A 20,576-nucleotide genomic window follows, 5' to 3' on the forward strand; every position below is an offset into this window, starting at 1 on the left:
CACTTTATAGCAATTTACCCCCTCAACTTATATTTATTCTACTACTGGCACTTTTTCAAAAATCTAATTGTAATATTTTTCTATTTTTGTTAATAGTAAATGCATGAAAAATTATTTTCTTTTTCTTACATATATGTAATATTCTTGTTGCTCTTCATAGCGACTAAGGAAAATAATATATCACATACGCAAAAATATTTATTCAATATTACATGTGCATCGTGTAGTATAAATTGTTTTAAAATTCATAACATGTTTATTATTCTTCTGAAAATAAGTTATTAAATTATCTGACAAAATTCACAAAATATTAATCATTGCAGTTAGAAATTCAATTTGATAAAAATATCTAATTTTAAAGTTTTAGAAATTTGTATCTTGAAAAATTTAATAAACTACACAACATCAACTCACTCAAATATTTGTAAACACAAAATAGGATAAACTACCATTATTTTTCCTAAAATTTCACATAATTATGAATATTTCTTTGTTATTTAAAAAATTTAAAATACGTTCTTCATTTTAATGTCCATCTTCATAATTATACAAAAGATAAAGATGATAAGGGGTGTAAATGTATCCCTAAATATAATATAGCCACTTTGTTAAGGACAAATACATACATACAAAATACTCATTTTGAAAAGTTGCACGTACACCAATCCAAAAACATCACCAACATGTACACAAACTATTCATATCTTTTAAAAATTACACGTATATCCCTCAAAACGTCAATGTTATTACACAAACTATCCTTATTTTTTAACTGCTAGAAATAATTATTATAATTAGATAAAAAAAATATGAATCATTTGTATAAATAAATAATAAATGAGGGGTGAAAATATAATTATCATATGGAGTAGGTTACACGTCAAACCCACGCCCAAAATTGGCCCAGAAAACACCATCCACGCGAAAGTAATTTTGGAAGGTGTAGGGAAAATGTGGAAGCATCAATCTTCACTTGTTCTGTCCCTCCCTCCTTCCAAAATCATCATCATCACTCTGCCCCCTACTTTTTTAATTTTAAACCCCCAAATCATATAATTTACTAATTTTAAATTATTATAGTATGCGTATATGATATATCCTCCTCCTTGTGATAAAGAGTTTTAGAGTACGTGTAATTAATATTTTTTTACTACCCCAAAAAAGTGAAAATTGAAAGTTTTTACTTGGTACCTGATATCTATATTGGGAGTCGATTGATTTCGATTTCGACCAGTAGTGTTCAAGTTGAAATATAATTTTTTAAATTTAATAATAATTTAAATAAATATGAATAATAATGTATTCGATTTGATTCAATTTATTTACTGTCTCATTTTTGGGCCTTGTGTTTACAAAATGTCAACCAAAAACTATTAACAAGGAGAATACAATAATGGGCCAGGCTTTGTGTATTTTCTAAGCCCAGCCCAATTTTCGGACTTTCAGTTGCAAGGGAAGAAAGAACCGAAACAGGAAATTTAAATTTATTGAGTATTTTTGTTATATAAAAAGGGAGATTTGAAAGTTTATAACAAAAAAGAGTGGGGATCATAAACCTATTTTCCCTATTGCTTTTCACAATCTTTGTTTTTGAGGGCCTTGAAGCTTTTGCTTTGGTGTACCGCGTATGGTCATCTCATCTACCAAGACACAGAACGAATACGGAATAACTTGGTCACCAAGTTCCCTCCACTTCCTTACCACCTTCGCCCTTTTGTCCTAACGCTATAAATTCTCCTCTTTCCTTCCTTCTCTCTCTAACATCTACAAAAGTTCACTCTTTTAACAAGAAAGTACAGACAAGAAAAGCCGTTTTCATGTTCAAGTATTAGTTGAGCAGAAAAAGCACAAGTTGATCGTGACAGAGTTGTTGGATAAGGGAGGGAGGAGTGAGATTCACTGTTGTTCTTTCATTCCCTGTATTTGAAGTAGAAATGCCGTTGAAGCTTACAATAGTTGGGAGGGTGAGTGATGGGCTGCCGTTGGCACAAGGTCCGAGGTATGTGAATGAAGAGGATGACAGCGTTCCTGCTTACAAGGAACAAGGAGAGTTCTTGCTCAAAGAAATCTCAAGAGGAGCCTTGCCCTATTCCAAGATGACCATTTTCTTGGATCACCACTGCTTCAAGTATGCTTTTCTCTTGTTGGCCTGTTATAATTCTTTTAGGGAAAATCACATTTTTGTCCCATGTATCATCTCCAATAATTAATGGAGAAATTACGATAGCCGTTAGTTCAAATATAATTAACGAAAAAGTCACGACGGCTATTAGTTCGAACAAATGCTGGACTAAAGGCCCCATGATTCTTCGATGAAAAAAGTCACGTCATGACTTATAATAAAAAAATTTGTAATTTGAGAAATCATAACAATTGAGATTAATATGCAACTAAAGCAGCGATCTCCGCTGCTTTTAGCCCAGTTCTAGCTTTCTAGTATATTAAAGCACTGCATGCAATGGTTGATGAGAAAAAGGCTGCATTAGGATTTCGCCCAGAATTAGCATGAATTTGGAGAAAGGCCCTTTGGCTTGTGATTGTTCTTTGGGTGCAGAGGCCTATTCCATCTATTTAGGCGTCGTTTACTTTGCTCCGTGAGTCAGGATATTGCTGGATATATGGTCCAATCCAGCAATATACCTCATTTCCTTTGCTAAACCAAGGCCCGCTCAATCTAGTCCGCGTGCAAGAGCCCGCGATTTACCACCAAAAGTTCCACGCCTAGTGGTCTAAGTTTAATTATCTTGCAAGTCCCAATTTTTTTTTGCCTTTTGTTGATTTTACCATTTTGCAAGGCTAAATTAAGATTATAGGACTTCTTACAGGGCATTTACATCTCAATATAGGATGGTACAGCTTATTGTTGGCTCACTTCTTTTTTTTTTTTGTTTTTTTTTCTGGTTGCAGTTATATGGTTGAGCATGGAATTTGCTTCATGGCAGTCTGTGATTCAATGTATCCAAGAAAGCTGGTTTTCCATTATTTACAAGACCTGCAGAAGGAGTTTAAGAAGTTTGATGTGAGAGTCACTGAGAGAATTATGAGACCATATAGCTTTATGAAATTTGGTAATTCCTGTTATTATAGTTAGATAACGCAGTACACTTGAATTGCTTATTTGCTGAGAGATCTTTGAGATGGGAAGTTTGTCTGCTTCAGAAGAAAATGTGGATGTATATGAAATAATGACTTTGAAATATATCGTATTGAGTGCCAACACAGATGGTATCATTGGAAATATTAGGAGCAAATATGTTGATACAAGGACTCAGGCCAACTTATCAAAGTTAAACTCTGATGGTTCTCAAGAGGAAGATATCTTATCCGAAAGCTTTTCACAGATTGTTAAGAGAAGGCGAAGATTCGGTATGGTTTTATCAGTTCTCGGTATATAAACTCCATTCTTGATTTATCATCTCAATCGCAAGACGACATGGAACTTTTTTTTGGGTCAGATATGTTGCGGAGAATGAGTGAAGCACATCTACATGCTTCACCAATATGGTGTTCCAAAAGGCTCGAGGTATGCAATTCTAGTGCTTCTTGGCTTTTAACAACAGAGTCATTCTGCTAAGTACCTGAGAGGCTTGCTTATTTTTGCTCTTTTTTTTATGATTTATCTCAGATTATCGCTCTGAAATGGATCCCGGTAGGATTAGTTCTAGCTGTTACAACCATACTCATATGGACCAGCCTTCTTAAAGATGACTTATTATTTCCTGGTTTCTAATACTTTTAGTAGGTCATATTCTTATTAGGATGTGTTTCGTATCTGTTTGTGATCTCTGGACAAGAGTATGAGGATATTCGTACTTAAAGATTTCGAGGCAAGTTTTAGCTCTAGTGGCATGTTATCTTACTATTACAGAGCTTCTGTTGCTCTCCAATGTAATTTCTTTCTGTAATTTCTATTACCTGAAATTGAATGTATATTGATATCTTCTTCTGTAACTTTTGTTTCTTTTGTCTTCTTAGTGCTGTTACAATAAAATTGAATTGGATGTAGGAAACAGCTCACATCAGACAACATCTTTTCAGTTGTAGCTTATTACAGAAGAACCTTTGACATTCACATTGCTGACAAGAACACGTATCCCAGGAAGCGTCTTCATATGCTAAGATTATTGTTCGTGCGAATTAGAAGCTATGCTTCCGTGAAGTAGCTCAACTAAAATCCGTCATACGTACATGTCGTCACAAGTTACATCGAATTCACCTGGAAAATAATCAGCTAAACCGCCTTCTGAGATCTGATCCTCAAACTTGAACCCTGAATACTGGACCATGTCATCCAGAGAAATACTGTTGGATTTTTGGTATATCTCATTGACAAAGGCCCCTTCATTTAGCTGTAGACCATGAACCAAAGAATCTTCAGAATTTGAATTGCTGTTGTCAAGAAAGTACTTCACATCACTTGTATTGCCAGAATTCCTCAAACTCTGGACATGAAACTGATCTGAAGAGAACCACTCGGCAAAAAGAACTTTCGGTAAATTGCATTTTTTAGCTCCTCTTGAGTTGTCTCTCTGTTGCATGGACTGATCTGTGTCCATTAGCCAAACATCCATGTTCTCCAATGATTCAAAGCCAGAATTTTGGGGAGTCGACTTAAGGGAAGAAGGTGATAGTTCTAGTTCTTGGATTTGTTCACTCATGCATTCACCCTGATCACCTTCAGTTTCCGCCATTTTTGACACTCTTTTCTTTAGACAAGAATGCCAGTAGTTCTTGATCTCGTTATCAGTTCTTCCAGGCAAATGATGGGCTATCTGAGACCACCTGAGAGATAACAAGTGTTATATGCGAAAATCTGTCTGATCAATCACAGGGATAGGTACAACCATATGTAAAATGTCCCTGATATGGAATGTGGCAAATAGATGTAGTAGGGCTAGGTTGGAGTATGAGTTCATTTTATGATTTCAAGTGCTACCATAATACAAAAGCATGGTAGAAACATTGTATGTTTCTTCTTTATTACTTGTACTGATCTGTTCAAAGTCATCACAAGGATTGTCAAGAATACCAAGAGCAGGTAAAGGAGTAAGTAAGGGTTGTGAGTCGATGTTGGAATTCATCTAGATCTCTAAAGAACAACAGTTTGGGAACAATGTAGAGGTCCAAAACCATCTCCGGAAACCGCTTATGCTACATAGAAAAACTTAAGAGTTTCTTACTTGTTGCCGAATATTTGATGAAGGGTCACAATTGTCTCCTGCTCTTCTAAGCTAAATGCCCCTCGTTTTAGTCCTGGCCTTAGATAATTAATCCACCTTAATCTGCAGCTCTTTCCATTCCTTTGTAAACCTGCCAAAGCAATAAAATGATAGGATGACTTCAAGAAGTCAACTACAACGTTGTTTTTTTTTTCCTCCTAATCTATAGACAAGATAATAAAAGGTAATAATCACAACTGTATACTCAGAATGCACCAGATTCTAACATAAAATAATGTTGTTGTTGACTTCTAGTTTCCATTCTACTGGTTCAAAAACCTTATTCTAACTAGCGTGCCAATGACAAAGTCGTATGATGTAGAGGCATCATCATTAGCAGAAGACTATCTCTTTGTTGATTAAGGAATAATTTTGCTGCATGTATTATTGTCACCAGACCAATGCCCATTCAAAGTCATATTCTACATAATTTTCTACCTTACCTATGAGGTGTTGGCTTGTGTCGGAGCAAGTGCTCTTGTGGAGGTGACCACGGTCGAAACATAATGCTTGAGCTGTACAGCTGAAAAGTTTGAATTGTATCTTTGCTAATGGTTATAACTTGTGACAGATGCTTGATCGAACATAGGGATTACATAGGGTATTTTTTGCTGTATAACTTTTGTTAATGTTCTTGATAGGTTTCATGAGGCTTGGCAACGGCTATCATCATGATAGGATAGACAGAAGGAGAGACCGAAACACGAAGAACGGTTTATGTTAACTCTTCATTCTCATTTCATCCTATACTTTCAATCTTTAACAACCTTATACAACTCACCGGCATTGGCAGGAACGGAGCTCCAGCAGCCGTGACCGTGCTTGAGGACGTAGTTTCTTAGCTTCTGGTCCTCATCAGGAGACCACAACCCCTTCTTGTGCTTCTGCTTCGTCTTCTCTAACGGCTTGCAGCCCATTCTCAGACAAGCTCAACTCAACAATGTCTTTTTATGGTAATATTCTATGAAAAATGAATGTGTAATGTGTGTTGAATTTGGACAGGAAGTAGACTTTGATATGAGGTTTGCAGCCTATGGGCTGAGGAATTTAAAGGGAGGGTTAGTTGGACATGTTTTTATTTAGACTAAAAATAGTGAAGTTTTGACATTATTCATCTTTTTGTCTTAAACAATTACAAGGGCTTAAAGAAATGGTGTCAAGAACTAAAAGGACATTCTTTGTGTTTTGTCATCCTGCAGGCCTAAACCTACTTCACAGGAACCAGTAGCTATGTCTGCCAGGAAAAGATTTTAATCCAATCATGTTTCTTTATATCAAATTAATTACATTAAAACTCGAGCAAATTACAATGCATTCTTCATAAATTTACCATAATTACAACCACCCTAATTATTTAATAAAATTACGAATAACCCCTTAAAATCAATGATCATCTAACAAACTACGTGCATCGAGCATAAATAATATTTTTTACACATAATTGATTTAGTTTTGGTCTAACTCTGATTCCACTAAAGTTTTTGATTGGTACAGTTTGAATTTGATAAAAAGCCAATTGTTTATGAATGATTGTGAGAAGTAAGGGAGCAGTTAGTTACTTTGGTATATAACAAAGAATAAAATGATTAGCATGTTGAAACTGTCATTACATTTAATTGGCTGGGCAGCGTGTGCTTATAAGTTTATAGTTCTTAATCAGTTGGAGTGTTTGGCAATTAGGACAAAGATATCCTCGTGGCATGTCCTAAACCCTTTGATTTATGTTCTTCTTTGTCCTAGAAAGAATTGACAAATCAAATTCAGTTGCAGTTGCCATCACTTAAATCTCAACGTATCCAAAAATTCCTTTAATATATTACTCGTGCCACAATTTGTATTTGACGTTTATCTAACTTTTCTACTATCAATTTCCCTTTTTTTTTCTTTAATTTTTGCTCTCCGTGATTTAGAATATATAATACGAATCAATTTCAATAACTAGATTTATGATAACAATAATTAGATTATAATCTCACATTTTACACTTGAAACATTTCTCAACGACCAATTAATAAATATTGAACACGCGATTCATATTTTTTATTTGAAAAAAATAAAATATACAACTTTTAGGGTCCATTTTCAAGCAAATAAGGCTTATATATATTAAAAATACACAAACAAAATAAGATTCGTGTACTTTTTATTTGGATTGCATTGATATAATGTTTTGCAAATTTTTAATCGGATGGTTATTTAATATATATAGTATCAGAACACGTTTTTCTCATATGCGAACAATGTCTCTTTCATAAATGAATGGCAATAAAATTCAAAATTCAAGACCTCTTGTTTGCTTTTGCCCTAATGCCATGTAACATGGCTAAGCTCATTTAAAAGGTTAGGATAATTACACTATCATTTTCAGAGATTTGATGTGATTACACATAAATCCCATGTGATTTAGAAAATTATGTCTAGTTTTTTTTTTTTACGTTTGTTTTCATCTAACAAAGAAATTCTCCTGATAGTCAAAATTTAATGGATTTGCTGATATTAGAAAAAAGAATTCGAATGAAAATTTATATTTACGTACACTCGATTGACTTATTATAGATCAAACTAAACCACCCTTATAAGGATGACAATATACATCCTCATATACATTAACACGCGAAGATGTAAAGGGTAGTTTTATCAAAAAAAAAAAAAAATTTGTTTGACCTGTAATAAGTTAATTGATGGTCAATATGAATTTTCATTCAATTCTTTTGCCAATATCAACAAATTTATTGAATTTTGACTAATAGATAAATCTATTTGTTAGTGAAAAATAAATGTTAAGGATATTCAATGTAATTTTTTAAATTGTAAGGGATTTACATATAATTATACTAAATTTTAAAGGAAGACGATTTCATTATTTCACAATTTTAAATTATTAAAAAGGAGAATCCTTTAAACATTAATATCTTTCCAATCACTGCTCTTTCTGTCACACAAACATCTATATATAAGATGACTATTTTAACCTATGAATTTTAATAAAAAGTCAAGTGACTTATTTAATAAATTTATCTCTTATTCCCTCCTTAATTTTAAATAATTAATTCATTGACTTAGAATGTGGTTTCTTAAATAATAAATACAGAAATCCCACCAAACTTTTACTTTATTAATAAAAATGAAAGCCATTACTTACAATATTCTCCATTTACAAATCACATCAAAAGCTGCCACGCTGCAACAACGGAAGGTAAGAACGCGACTTAATCAACAATTTTAGCAGTTAACACGACTTTATCTAAGTCGTCATATGGCTTTTCACATTGATTAGTGCTACTAGTGTAATTAGTTAAATCACGTCTGCAGTTATGAGTAGCAACTTTAGTAGATAATTAATTAGTAGCAACTTTAGTAGATAATTAATATTTGGTCCACGGCTTTATGTCTGCCCCCGCCCGTACGACATGCATTATAATTAATTAATTATATTAATTAGACTGTAAAAACAATTATTTTTTTTAATTAATGGTCAATGAGAATGATGGATGATTAAATATTATAATTTGTTGGCAGTGTTGGTACAATTTTATCATAATTAATTTTGCTAAAAAATCCTCGGAAAATGATATTATAATTAATCAATTGTTGGTAAAATAAATTAGAGAGGAGTGATGAAATTAGGCTATTAAGATATGTAATAAGCATGGGGGATTATATTATTTTTTTTTACTATATGATTTAGGAGATGAAGCTGACGTGGGTTTTGCCACGCCATTGATTTTTTAAATAAAACCACTGGTTTAAATTAAGACTTTTAAAGCATGATTAAAAACTAAAATTCTAAATTAAGGAACATTATTTACACCTAAGTTGCCTTTGGTCAATATAAAGAGACGCATTTTAGTTTAATTCGTGGCATTATTATTTACCACAAGAAAAGGATTAATTATATTTAGATACCCTTTAAAATGTTAAATTATATTTTTCTTTAAATAATTTTTGAAACTACGCTTATACCTCATCTAAAAAATCTGGATATACAATAGGGTTTTCATGAAAAATACTTATATCAACAAAAAAATTACATAAATTTTTAATTTTATACTTTATTCAACATTTTGTATAATTTACTAATAAAGATATCTTGGTAATATTTTTATATTTATAATGGATTGGTTGTAATATATATAAAGTGAATAAGATGCAATTATAATAAAATATGGTTCCTATTTATTGTCATTAGATAAGGAGTAGCCGTAGATGAATGAAAAAACTAATTATGTTGTCAACAACTTATGAAATATTGAATGAGGAATAAAATTAAAACTTTATATATTTTTATTACTGATGTCAGCATTTTCATTCAAATTACAGAGATAATGTAGTTATTGTTGACAAAAATAAAGCCCAGAAAAGAATCTACTCTCAAACTCCTCGTCAATGCCACAATAAATAACCAACCAATATATAGTCTCTCCCGAAAGAATGCAAAGTCTTTATTAATAAAAGTTTATTCATCTCACTTTTATACCTTCAAATACTATAATCCAACTCTTTCTTACATTTTATTCAATTGATTAAATATAAAAAAAAAAGGTTATTAATTTATCATATTTCATATTTTATCCAATTTACTGAAGAGTGCAGAAGAATTAATTTACAAGGATGAGAATATGAAGGGAAAATAACTACCATGTCTTCAACACTTGTGTGAATTATTATCTACCACATGTCTTATGTTCTACAGCACAAAGTCTTCAACTCTCTGCAACAATGCACATACAAACAGTTAAAACAGATTCATGCCTTCATCATCACAACTTCCCTCGGTCAAATCCCGGATATACGACTAAAATTTCTCCGACGAAGCACGGAGTATGGCGAAATGGAGTATCCGAATCGCATATTCGCCCAAATGGGTGGTTTCTTGAACACTGATATGACCCTCTGGAATGCCATGATTAGAGGCTATGCGTATAATGGACCTTGTGAAAACTGCTTATCACTGTTTGATGAAATGATTAGGAGAGATCTTAAGCCGAATAATTTCACGTACCCATATGTCTTAAGCTCTTGTTCTCAAATGGGTTTGTTTAGTACAGGCCAGAAGGTGCATTGCCGTATAATAAAGTCTGGGTTTGAGAGCGCTTTTTCTGTTGGGAATGCTCTTTTTGATTTTTATGTTAAAAAGGTCGAGTATTTGGAAGTGGGATTGGCGAAAGAGGAGAGCTTGACTGATGCTACGAGGATTTTTTATGAAATGTGTGAGAAAACGGTGGAGTTGTGGAATAAAATGATTGCAAAGTATGTGAGTATAGGAGATGTGAAGAGTGCGAGAGAGCTGTTTGATGAAATGCCTGATAGAGATGTTGTTTCTTGGAATACCATGATTTCTGTCTATGCTAAGGCAAGGGATGTGGCAAATGCTAGATATCTGTTTGAGCGAATGCCAGAGAAGAATGTGGTGTCATGGACTACTATGCTTGGAGCATATGCTGCAGTAGGAGACATCGGAATGGCCCAGAAATTTTTCAACAAAATGCCCGACAAAAATGTGGTTTCTTGGAATTCTATGATGTCAATTTACACCCGGAAAGGGGAATTTCAGCAGGCACTAGATCTCTTTGTCCAGATGCAATTAGAAGGTGTGCAGCCTGATTCTTTCACCTTTGTTGCAGCTCTGTCAGCCTGTTCTAACCTAAGTAATCTAGAATCAGGGAAATGGATACATTATCTAATAAGAGATTGGCCTAGGATGGGTGTCATAGTAGGGACTGCACTTGTAGAAATGTATGCAAACTGTGGGGATATTGATAAAAGTTTTACAACATTTATCAAAATCGGGAACAAGGATGTGTTCTGTTACAACGTTATGATAAAATCTCTAGCCGTCCATGGAAGAGCAGAAGATGCAATCAAGATTTTTCATCTAATGCAGAAAAGAGGATTGATGCCAAACGACCACACTTATTCGTGCGCCCTCTTTGCCTGTAGCCATGGAGGTTTAGTAGAGGAAGGCCAAGAGATTTTCAAAGCCGTGAAAACGCATTTAAACATTAATCCAAAGCTTGAGCACTATTGTTCTATGATTGATCTACTCTGCAGAAATGATCAGCTAGAAATAGCGGAATCCTTGATCAAAGATATGCAGGTAGAACCAGACATTGCCATCTGGGGAGCTTTATTAGGTGGATGCCGGGAAAGAGGTAATCTTAAGTTGGCAGAGAATATTATAAGTAAGGCCATTGAGCTAAGATCAGAAGAGTCTGGAGTTCATGTGCTTTTATCGAACATTCATGCCTCAATGGGTCAGTGGTCAGAGGCGTTGCGTACAAGAAAATTGATGGAGGAGAATAGGATATTGAAGAAAACAGGAATCAGTAGTATAATTTGATAATTTAGGATGACTGGAGAGAAAACAATTCTTTGTATAAAGGCGATTCCCAACTGGTTGCCAGTTGTTGGAAAGAAAAAACAAAAGTAAACAGGCTGTTAGTCCAAAAGATCATGATAAATATATTAAATGATACTCATTTACATAGTTGTGTAGTAGATATGTAGTTTACATACGCATTTGAACTTTACCAGCGCAATCTACCAGTTTTGGGCAAAGCAATCAGGTGTTTTCAGATATTCTTTATCAAAATCAAAGGTTCTATAATCATTAGACCTATAAAAAAGGATGTCAGTATATTAGCTACATGATTTAAGTGCGGACAGTCAAATAGAAATGTGATGCTAGTCAGTAGCTATCCTGATTTTTCACCCAATACAAGAAGAGCAGAAGGAAAATTTAAAATTGATCAATTGCTCCAAGTATGCCAAAGTTACACTTACAAGGCGCTAGTACTCCGCAGGAACAGGGTATCGAGAGTTACATTGTATACCATACAACTTCTGCAGTCTGCTCTCCTTTACTCTCACCAACTTTACATGACACTATTAGCTCTAAAACAGAGAATCTAAAAACAGAAAAGGACTACATGATCAATTAAAAGAAAAAAAACAAGTCAATGAATAAAACTACAGGTACGCCAAGGACTCAATTCATAGTGTAAGTTAGAAGTTGAACAAGGTTAAAGTAGAAAACAGATAAACTAAAACGTAAAAGTTCTATCTGCTAAAGTTGTATCGTGATATGAAGCAGAGATTGACCACTTGTTCTCAGAACATTGGACCTGCCAGACTAACCAACTCAAGATCAACAGTTGCATTCTGTCTTCCATCTGAGTTCCACAGAATCCCCCATGAGTTTATGGATGGATCATGTTGAAATGAAACCTGGATAGCTGCTGCGGGATGGTAGATATAACAGGCCCATATCTCTGACATAGATCAACAAAGAGCTTTGTAAGAATTATAATGACCTTATTAAGATGGACATCCTGCAGATGCTGACAAAGAAAGTAGAGAAGAAGAGTAGAGATAACTGTAACACCAAGAAAGTGAATACGACATGGAAAACGAAATAACGGACATGGTGCTTGAGTAAAACTCTTTAGTTAAAAATACTTTGAAATGCTAAGTTCATATCTGGAGTACTACTCCCAAACACATGCTATTTCTCATGTTGCAACTATGCCAACTACTGAACCTTGTCGCACCTGCACATTGTCGTAGAGTTCAAACAATGGGACAGCAAGAAGCTTCAAGTTCTTTGGCACAGCAAAATACTCATGATCAGAGAGGTGAACAAGGAAAAGTTTCTTGCACTCCTGCATTTTCACACGCTCTGTTAAGAATAATTTGTGGACGAGTAACATCTACATATCATGGTGATCTTACCTTAGGCTTTGTTATGTGTGGGGGGCAGTAAGGGTACATGGTGGTTTCAAAATTCGGTCTCCACCATGTCGCCACACACTCACCAATCTGCATAAAAGTTTGCATCTTACGGTAAGCATTTACCATGCAAAACTTTAATTGACGAGAAGCAGACAAGAAACAAGGAACATGTCGAAAATATGGCTCCCTTGACATGGAATATCAGGTGAGCGACATACAATTCAACTCTGTATTTTTTTTCCAAAGCATATTCAAAAAACACTTTCCATTTCCACAATCTATATCTAATAATTTTTTTTTATATAAGAGTATTAACTGTTCTTGTGCATTACCTGCCAATCTGGTTGTAGAGAAGGTGAATTAGCCGCAAGTTTGCTAGAGAGTTTCCTTTTCAAGCCCTCAATTTCTGTAAATTGTATTCACGAAAATAAGAAAGGAAAAAGAAAACAAGAACAAAAATAAATCAATTCAGGTTGTTGCTTTTCTTCTATCCTATGTAAAATTAAAAAAAAAAACAAGCAGAATTTATTGAATAACAATGAATAAAAATGAAACAAAAAAATATTTTACCATTCTCTCCTGGTTTCAACCTGCCTCCTGGAAGTTTACAGAAAGTATTTCCAATTTGCAAAAGAAGAATATGGGGATGATTATGCTCTTGTACCTGCAAAACAGCCATTTTTTTCTATAATTAGAAAACATAAGTAGCTGAATAATAGCATCCAGTGGGGGAGATGATTACTGTGAGGATGATATCCTCATTCTTTATTGAACTTTAGCTGGAGAAGCAGATTAAAATGGAACTGAAGTATCAAGTTTAGCATGGCTCAATGACAGACTTGCTGCGTGAGGGTTCTACCATTATCAACTTTGTTACTTGGGAACACATAAGTATGTCAACGTCTACCTCGCCTGGGCTACTTCTCTCCTACTTATTATGCATTTAACTTAATAAACTACACAAGTTAAGTCATGATCATGGAATACCAGAGAAAGTGCATGCCTTACTAACTTAATATAGGGACAACACTTCTGGCTTTATCTCATGGTACTAGAAGATAACAGCTAATAATGTCTGTCCATGAGGAACGGTGCTAAAGACCAGGAATCACAATGCCATCCTTGATCGTGCATGAAATCAAATTGTCGTATTTATTTGCAGGTAAAACAGCATGACATGACTTCACACAAGTACACTCTGCAGCAAGCACACATGTTATTATGCAGGTTTGAATAAGACACAAAGGTCCAAACAATAAGAATGCAGCCTGATCCAACCAAACATCATATTGTTGAGAAAGCATCTTCCTGGATAGAATCAGAAAATACTTAGGAAGTTGGTCAACACAAAGGAAAAATGATATTACCAACAGAAACAAGATGGCAAACCACCTCAAACCTTTTCTTGATGTTATCCTACATAAAGAAACTAGACTCAAGACTACAACCATTTCCCAAGAGGATTTTGCAGATAGTAGAGAACGGCTGAAAGCTTGCACTTAAGCCCCACACAGTTGGACTTAATCAAATGGCCCACACAATTGACACACATTACAACAATAAAAGTGGCGTAATTCAAGGCCAAGAGACTGTATGTAATGCAACACAACCAAACACAAATGCATATTGAGGCATTCCCAATATAACAGGCCATAAAAATAACAACAGTCATACCTGCAGATTAATTCTATGGCGAATGCAGAATTTAGTGAAAAAAAAATTCTTCAATTTGTTTCGAACGAAGACAAGAAAGAAATTCTTGGATAAACACAAATAAATAGTTGCCAATTTGAGTAAAGGAAGAAAAATGTATTACCAATAAAATCCCCTCAACGCTAGTCCTCATGCCTTCCTTCATGTAACTGCAACTCAAAATCCCCAAAAAAGATAAGAAGGCATAAAACAACAAACCCACAAATGAAGCATATTTCTGAGGCCGGCTGATAAACCCTAAACTAATTTGATTAAGATTTTACTATTACAAAAGAGCATACACAGATCAGACTAAAAAACAAAACAAAAAAAAAAAAAATAACAGACTTGACTTTCATGCGGGCAAGGCGATCGGCGACGGAGGTATCTTTCTCCATTTTCGGCTCTTTGGTTCCGAAAGTGTAGCTTGAAAGCGGGTACGTATTTACCACCTGCGATGTCACCATCCTCCCCTCCTATTCCACTTTAGATTCAAGCGAAAGAATTTCCTCTATTATCTGCAGAACTCAGAGAGGTGTTCGAGCGGGAAGGAAGTAAAAACTTGAGGGAGGAATGTAGCTCGTACGCTGACAGTCCTACGCAGACGGCAATTCAAGAACGGTGTGATTTCAATGCAAGTTTAGTTCAAATCGGAAGAATAGTGTGAACAGTCACAGAAGACAAATTTAATGCCCTCTCTTTCTCTCTCTCTTTCCCTCCAACAAGAGAAGGCACAAGTAGAAATGATTGTTTCGGCTGCCTGAAACTTGACTGGAGGCATAGTCCAAAAATAGGTTGGGCCTCTATTGGACCTAATCTTTGGAGGGAATTAATTGTTAGCTCTTTGGGCCCGGCCCATTTCTACACATTTTTTTGAACTACATTAAATTTTTGTTTTTTGGGGTTTTTTAACTGCCATGCTCTAAGATTTTGTGTAATTATAATTCACATAAAATTTATGTGTAATTATGCCAGACTTCAAAAAGAATTTATATAAATCCTGATCCGTTTGTACTGAGTTAATTACTGAAAAAATAGTAATAATATACTTGTAAATATTAAATTATTTGTTTCAATTAAAAGGCATCTATATTTAATTTAATTAATAATTTATCAAGTTCTTTAAGTCGGAGTATAATTTAAACAAGTTGGAATTTTATTTACATCCTTAGTTCTAAAATTTAAACAAATCATGACCCAAAATTTAAATAAATCATTGCGGGTCAAGCATACACGACCCACAAACTACGAAACGGGTCGCATGGGGTTGGATTGGGTAGGTATAATTCATTGTCCACGGGCATTTTGTTGGGTACAAGGGGGATGCGACAGCCTGTTGGGTCTTGAAATATCATAGGTATGACCGTTCAGAACTCGGCTAGAAACCCGAACTTGCTAAGTAACGATTATGGATACCCGTACCCGGTTTTAAAGAAAAACCCGATACACTGGCAGGCGGGCCTACATTTGTTAAAGGGTGAAGACAGATACGTGGTGTGAGCTGGTAAGTCCGACAGTATATCTGGGTAGGAAATGGAGCAAATCCAAATGTACCCCACCCTTTCTCATCTTAACATTACTTTTACTACTTGGTTCATTTTCATGGCCTCACTGCAACCAAACTGTCCAACGTACGGCATGTGGGCTCTTGCCTAAAATATATTTTTCTAAAAATAATAATAATAAAAATATATATATGTATATATATATATGTGGTAAAGGTACATATGAAATTCAATATAAGATGTAATATCAATTTATAATTATAATAATAATTGAATTAGGACTATATTGCAAACATCCAATTCTTGTTAATAGAGAACGGTTCTATTAGGTTGCGTTGGAATGATTGGTTTGTAATTTGACTAGAAATTTAAAACGAATATAATTTAGAATTTCTTGTAGTTCAAATCTGAATATTTAAAATTTCTTATTTGGATTTATAGGTAGTGTTTAGACTGAAATATTTGAAATAATGAATTTCAAAGACTTTCAGATCTTTTAATTTTAAATTTTTCTTATATAAAGTTATATGAAATACTGTTTCAAATTATTCCGACAAATCCAAATATAGCTACGCTTCAAGGCATTTCAGAAGGTTTTAAAATTACTAAGTCATTTGAATAAATTTCATACTTACGACTTTAAATTTAATGGATTCTATTAAAGATTTAAAATTCATTGATTTATTTTATTAGACAAATAAATTAGATGAACTTCAACTAGAGATTTTAAATCTACAAAAATTAAATACATCAATCCAAATATATACTTAGGTTATGTTTGGATGGATGAATTTGAACACATAATTTCAAATGACTCTATATGAAAAGAATTTAAAATTTTAATTGATTTCAAAATTAGAATACAAGGATTTGAAAGTGTTTAAATTTTAAAATTAACCAAACAATTCCAAGAGATTTGTTTTTAAGGATTTAAAATTTATATTTTTAAATTTATCGATCTAAATACATGAATGAATTTGGATAAAAATAATTCAAATGACTCAATATTAAAAAAAATTAAGAATATAATAAATCAAACACAATTCAAACTTAGAGTTGAACGTTTTAAAACTTTGAACTTTAGAATAAATTCAAAAGAATATTTCTCTTAATCTAAAATTTACAACGTCATATTTTTCGATCCAAATATAACATTAATTTACCTAAATAGAGAAGAAAACTTTAAACTAACATAAAAACTAAACAAAAATAGCCTCTAATTCCTCTTACATTATATAATTTCTCTTCCTCAAATGTATGTAACAAAAGAAAAAAGTAAGGTTGAATTTAGAATGAAGATATTAAATTTGAAAATATAATTTTAAATGACTACAAAATTTAAATTTTCTTACAATGCAGTAATATATAACTCAAAACAAAGGTGTAAGAATTTAAAAGTTTATGTATCATAAATTTCTCCAAATAACTTCGATGTATTTATCATTATGAATTTGAAAATTTTAAAATCAAATCAAAGTATCCAAACACAACATAACATTATTGGATCAATTATCCTCAAATCTTAAATGTTAAATTTAACCTGCAAATTTCCTTTACGAGCATGACTTCCTTTCCCCCTCAAAGACTTGCAACACCCCATCTGAACCACCCGCCACCAGCATGCACCGCTCGTCTCCGGCCTGCCGCCAGCAAACACCGCTAACAAAACCCGGTTCACTCCGTGGCTGAACTGCCGGTGCGAACCCACGAACCCATATGGGCTCGCCCCATCTCTTGTCATACACGAACACTTGATTGTTTTCCGACCCGCAGCTCAACAGCCCGCCATTTCTCCAAACGGATAATCCGACGAATCTTCTGGTGTTGACGTGTCCTCTGTAAGTCCTAATCGGGCGCTGATCCTCTGTGTCCCACATCATCAAGCACCCATCAATGGCGGAAGAAACTATTGTTCGTGAATCCAGAAACTTTGTGTATGTGACGGCCTGTTGGTGTCCATCGAGGAGGAGAACCGGGTTTTCCAGATTGCGCACATCGTACCCGTAAATTCTACGGTCAGCGCATCCGACGGCCACGAGGGGTCTGCCAAACGGATTGAACTCCACGCAACAAACTGGGCTGCGGGCGACCCGGTTAGGTTGGACCACAGCCAGACACTTCCCCCCGTCGCAACGCGGATCCCACATTTGCATGGTGCCATCATCAGACCCAGATGCCCCAATTGTCGGATCCCAGTGCGAGTAATCCATGCTCCAGACACGTCTACCTCCATGCTCGTCGCGCTCAAAAACGGGCACCCGCTTTTCGAGATCATACTCCATTACCACCCCATCGTAGTCCCCAGACCCGATGACCCGAGATCCCGACCCGGGTTTCCACTTGATGCTACTGAGCTTAGCCGGAGTACAGATGTAGAATTCACATGCAGCTGCGTGGTCGAGAAACTTAACTCCCGTTTCAACCTTTTGACACGATTCAAGTGATTTTTCCAAGCTGTAAATTCTGATTTTTCTGGCGATACCGCCGGTGGCGAGAAAGCTATCGTTCTGGTTGAACTCGACAACTCCGATGGCGTCGGAAGGGGTGGAGCCGGCGTCCGAAGAAGAAATTACGGCGGAGAGATTGAAATCCCACTCGCATCTTGCTTTCTGATCTTCTTCTTTTTCTTCTCCTCCTCGTCCTGTTTCTGGGTTTAATGGGGTGGTGCTTGGCTGCGGGTTTTGGAGGGGAGAATGGGACGAGAAGTTTTTCATTTCCCATTCATATGATCAGATTGATGCGGAGAATTGTTCTGGATTTTTTGTTGCTTTGTTCTTGTGGGTTTGTAACCAATGAAAGGCTCCCGTGGGATTTGGGCAGTTTATCAATGTTCAAAGAGGATTCAACGTGGTATAGAATATTTCACTTTTGACTCCATTGTTTTTTTTCTTTTCACAAATGCCCATGAAGTCTCGACATATGACTATGATACCCCTCTTCCATTGTTTTTCCTTAATTTTTTTTTTCCATTTTTTTTTTGAGGGGGGAGGAGATCATTTTAGATTCTCATGTTCATAGAAATTAGATTACTTTGTTTTTTTTTTTTTTTCAAGAAAACTATATTCTACTATTATGTTGAGAAACACTTAAAGATAACAATATAGAACGATCAATTTAAAAACATTAGTAAGAATGATCGAGATTTTTAATGGGATTTAGTCATAAAATGTGAACTAGCTATATGAAAATTATTAGGGGATTAAATCTACAAACCAGTGTAAACTTTGATATTCAAGGTATGTATGGTAAATACTTGAATATCATAAGTTTAACTGAAAGAGTTTAGGAAAAATGAATAGACTGCTAGAAAGTGCAAAAAGAAAAAAAAAAGAGTAAATTGATAAGTTTGTTCGTTGGTTGACTAATACCTCATTTATCCTAAGTGTTCTCCGATTTATAGGAGTTGGTCGAAAGAATCAAGGAATCGATTGAACATGATTTCCACATTCCTAGATTAAAATGTGTGTGTAATTTCATTGGATTGGATTGGTCTAACTGTATGCCACATCAGTCATGTTCCATACAAGCAAGATATATTGTTGGCACATTAGTAGGTCATTACATGTTGAGGTCATCTCAAATCCTTATTCTGAACTTCTTGTTGGTCCAATTACTCTCGACTGATGGATTTTTTAGGTTGATGTGCCGTTTTAGATTAATCATGCTAATATGTCAGTTGAATAGGTCAGATCGTCAATATGCAACAAAAAAGCCTATGGTGATTTTGGATCATCAACGGACCTCAATTGGACCAAAAATTGAATCTTATATACTTCTTATCTTTCGCACATCAAGACCTTTTGATTTTGTCTCAAAGAGACTTAACCCCACTTGACCAATAACCGGCTTTGATAATTCCTTAAATTTTGGAAAAATTGATACTTCCCGTGAAAAGTGAAATCATGCATTATTTCTACCACTCTTTGCATGTGTTGCACGTTCACCACATCTAGATATGGCTCAAATTTTTGTTGCAAAATTTTATTGCACCACAAATTTAATATCCACAAACCAATCATATATATGAACTAAATATTACCTTAAATACGTAATTGTCACGAATTTTATGTTTATGGATGGTTTAAGTTGTATTTGCGTGCACCATTTTACAAATGGAATTATAAAGAAAATAGTAGGGGGCTTTAGGGTATTTTTGCAATAGTTGAGGGGAATATATTAAAGTAGGGGAAATTTTCATCGCTCTTTGGGCAGTTGGACATGCGAGGATGTATTAATTGAGGGTATTTGATACTATATAAGTCTATTAGTACAAGTGGAGGAGGGACAAAGAGAGATGGCGGTTGCTTCTGTACCTCAATTTTGTGGACGTAGGTTGTTGGCTGCCATTGTCTTACGTGGTCTAAGCCAAACCTTTTGTCCCCTCAATTCTTGTACTAAATTACTTTATACTTCATGTATATATACAGTA

At 34.6% G+C, this 20,576-nt stretch overlaps 5 protein-coding genes across 9 annotated transcripts; 2 read left to right on the forward strand and 3 right to left on the reverse strand.

Moving 5' to 3' along the window:
* The first annotated feature begins 1,572 nt into the window (after positions 1 to 1,572).
* LOC105160488 (SNARE-like superfamily protein) lies at positions 1,573 to 6,333 on the forward strand. Of its 5 annotated transcripts, none has more exons than XR_016065385.1 (6): positions 1,573 to 2,128; positions 2,908 to 3,068; positions 3,223 to 3,366; positions 3,456 to 3,523; positions 4,007 to 5,773; positions 5,861 to 6,333. XR_016065385.1 is itself a non-coding variant. In XM_088880164.1 (5 exons), exons 1-5 carry the CDS (start codon positions 1,935 to 1,937, stop codon positions 5,867 to 5,869), a joined length of 576 nt encoding a protein of 191 aa, XP_088736290.1. In that variant the 5' UTR covers positions 1,575 to 1,934; the 3' UTR covers positions 5,870 to 6,333. The 5 variants fall into 5 exon arrangements, 2 of the variants coding, with proteins under 2 accessions (XP_088736290.1, XP_011076177.1); XR_016065386.1 differs by lacking the exon at positions 4,007 to 5,773 and having other exon boundaries at positions 1,575 to 2,128; positions 5,861 to 5,932; positions 6,013 to 6,333; XR_016065387.1 differs by having other exon boundaries at positions 1,576 to 2,128; positions 4,039 to 5,773.
* LOC105160487 (transcription factor LAF1-like) lies at positions 4,179 to 6,136 on the reverse strand. Its single transcript, XM_020693584.2, has 3 exons — positions 6,001 to 6,136; positions 5,181 to 5,310; positions 4,179 to 4,782 (listed from the first exon to the last, which is right to left on the reverse strand). The coding sequence occupies exons 1-3, from the start codon at positions 6,134 to 6,136 to the stop codon at positions 4,179 to 4,181; spliced, it is 870 nt and encodes a 289-aa protein (XP_020549243.1).
* A 3,417-nt stretch (positions 6,334 to 9,750) lies between the features above and the next one.
* Positions 9,751 to 11,702, forward strand: LOC105160707 (pentatricopeptide repeat-containing protein At2g29760, chloroplastic). The gene has a single exon (XM_011078185.3). The coding sequence runs from the start codon at positions 9,895 to 9,897 to the stop codon at positions 11,557 to 11,559; it is 1,665 nt and encodes a 554-aa protein (XP_011076487.3). The 5' UTR covers positions 9,751 to 9,894; the 3' UTR covers positions 11,560 to 11,702.
* A 246-nt stretch (positions 11,703 to 11,948) lies between these two features.
* Positions 11,949 to 15,397, reverse strand: LOC105160489 (Cleavage/polyadenylation specificity factor, 25kDa subunit). Its single transcript, XM_011077881.3, has 7 exons — positions 14,991 to 15,397; positions 14,767 to 14,812; positions 13,521 to 13,614; positions 13,283 to 13,356; positions 12,951 to 13,037; positions 12,770 to 12,880; positions 11,949 to 12,490 (listed from the first exon to the last, which is right to left on the reverse strand). Exons 1-7 carry the CDS (start codon positions 15,107 to 15,109, stop codon positions 12,419 to 12,421), a joined length of 603 nt encoding a protein of 200 aa, XP_011076183.1. The 5' UTR covers positions 15,110 to 15,397; the 3' UTR covers positions 11,949 to 12,418.
* Positions 15,398 to 17,555: 2,158 nt separating this feature from the next.
* LOC105160708 (WD repeat-containing protein RUP2) lies at positions 17,556 to 18,993 on the reverse strand. The gene has a single exon (XM_011078187.3). The coding sequence runs from the start codon at positions 18,859 to 18,861 to the stop codon at positions 17,701 to 17,703; it is 1,161 nt and encodes a 386-aa protein (XP_011076489.1). The 5' UTR covers positions 18,862 to 18,993; the 3' UTR covers positions 17,556 to 17,700.
* Between the last annotated feature and the right edge of the window lie 1,583 nt (positions 18,994 to 20,576).

The sequence above is a fragment of the Sesamum indicum genome, linkage group LG4 (genome assembly GCF_026168435.1).
Source record: "Sesamum indicum cultivar Baizhima isolate 11 linkage group LG4, ASM2616843v1, whole genome shotgun sequence".
Lineage (NCBI taxonomy): Eukaryota > Viridiplantae > Streptophyta > Magnoliopsida > Lamiales > Pedaliaceae > Sesamum > Sesamum indicum.